General features: G+C 76.0%; 1 protein-coding gene across 1 annotated transcript; it reads left to right on the top strand.

The window, feature by feature from the left end:
* Positions 1 to 7: 7 nt before the first annotated feature.
* LOC107125513 (POU domain, class 3, transcription factor 1-B-like) lies at positions 8 to 247 on the top strand (the record flags this gene model as incomplete). Its single annotated transcript, XM_015428933.1, has 1 exon — positions 8 to 247. A coding segment is annotated over exon 1 (240 nt), but the record flags the coding sequence as incomplete, so codon positions are not given.
* Positions 248 to 258: the final 11 nt, after the last annotated feature.

Genomic DNA, 258 nt, shown 5'->3' with positions numbered 1-258 from the left:
CCCCGCCATGGCCACCACTGCGCAGTACCTGCCGCGCGGCAGCCCGCTCCTGGCCGTGCCCACGCCGGACGCCGAGCGCCTCCACCAGGGCCCCACGTACCGCGAGGTGCAGAAGATGATGCACCACGAGTACCTGCAGGGCCTGGCCGCCACCCCGGGCCACCACCCCATCGGCAGCCTGCCCCACCACCAGTGGCTGCCGGGCGCCACGGGCGACTGGGGAGGCGGCGGCGCCCACCTCGAGCACGCCAAAGGCGG

Source organism: Gekko japonicus, unplaced genomic scaffold, assembly GCF_001447785.1.
Source record: "Gekko japonicus isolate JY-2015 unplaced genomic scaffold, Gekko_japonicus_V1.1 scaffold151151, whole genome shotgun sequence".
NCBI lineage: Eukaryota > Metazoa > Chordata > Lepidosauria > Squamata > Gekkonidae > Gekko > Gekko japonicus.
Note: the sequence above shows the minus strand (reverse complement) of the source record. Positions and strands in the feature narration are given on the sequence as shown.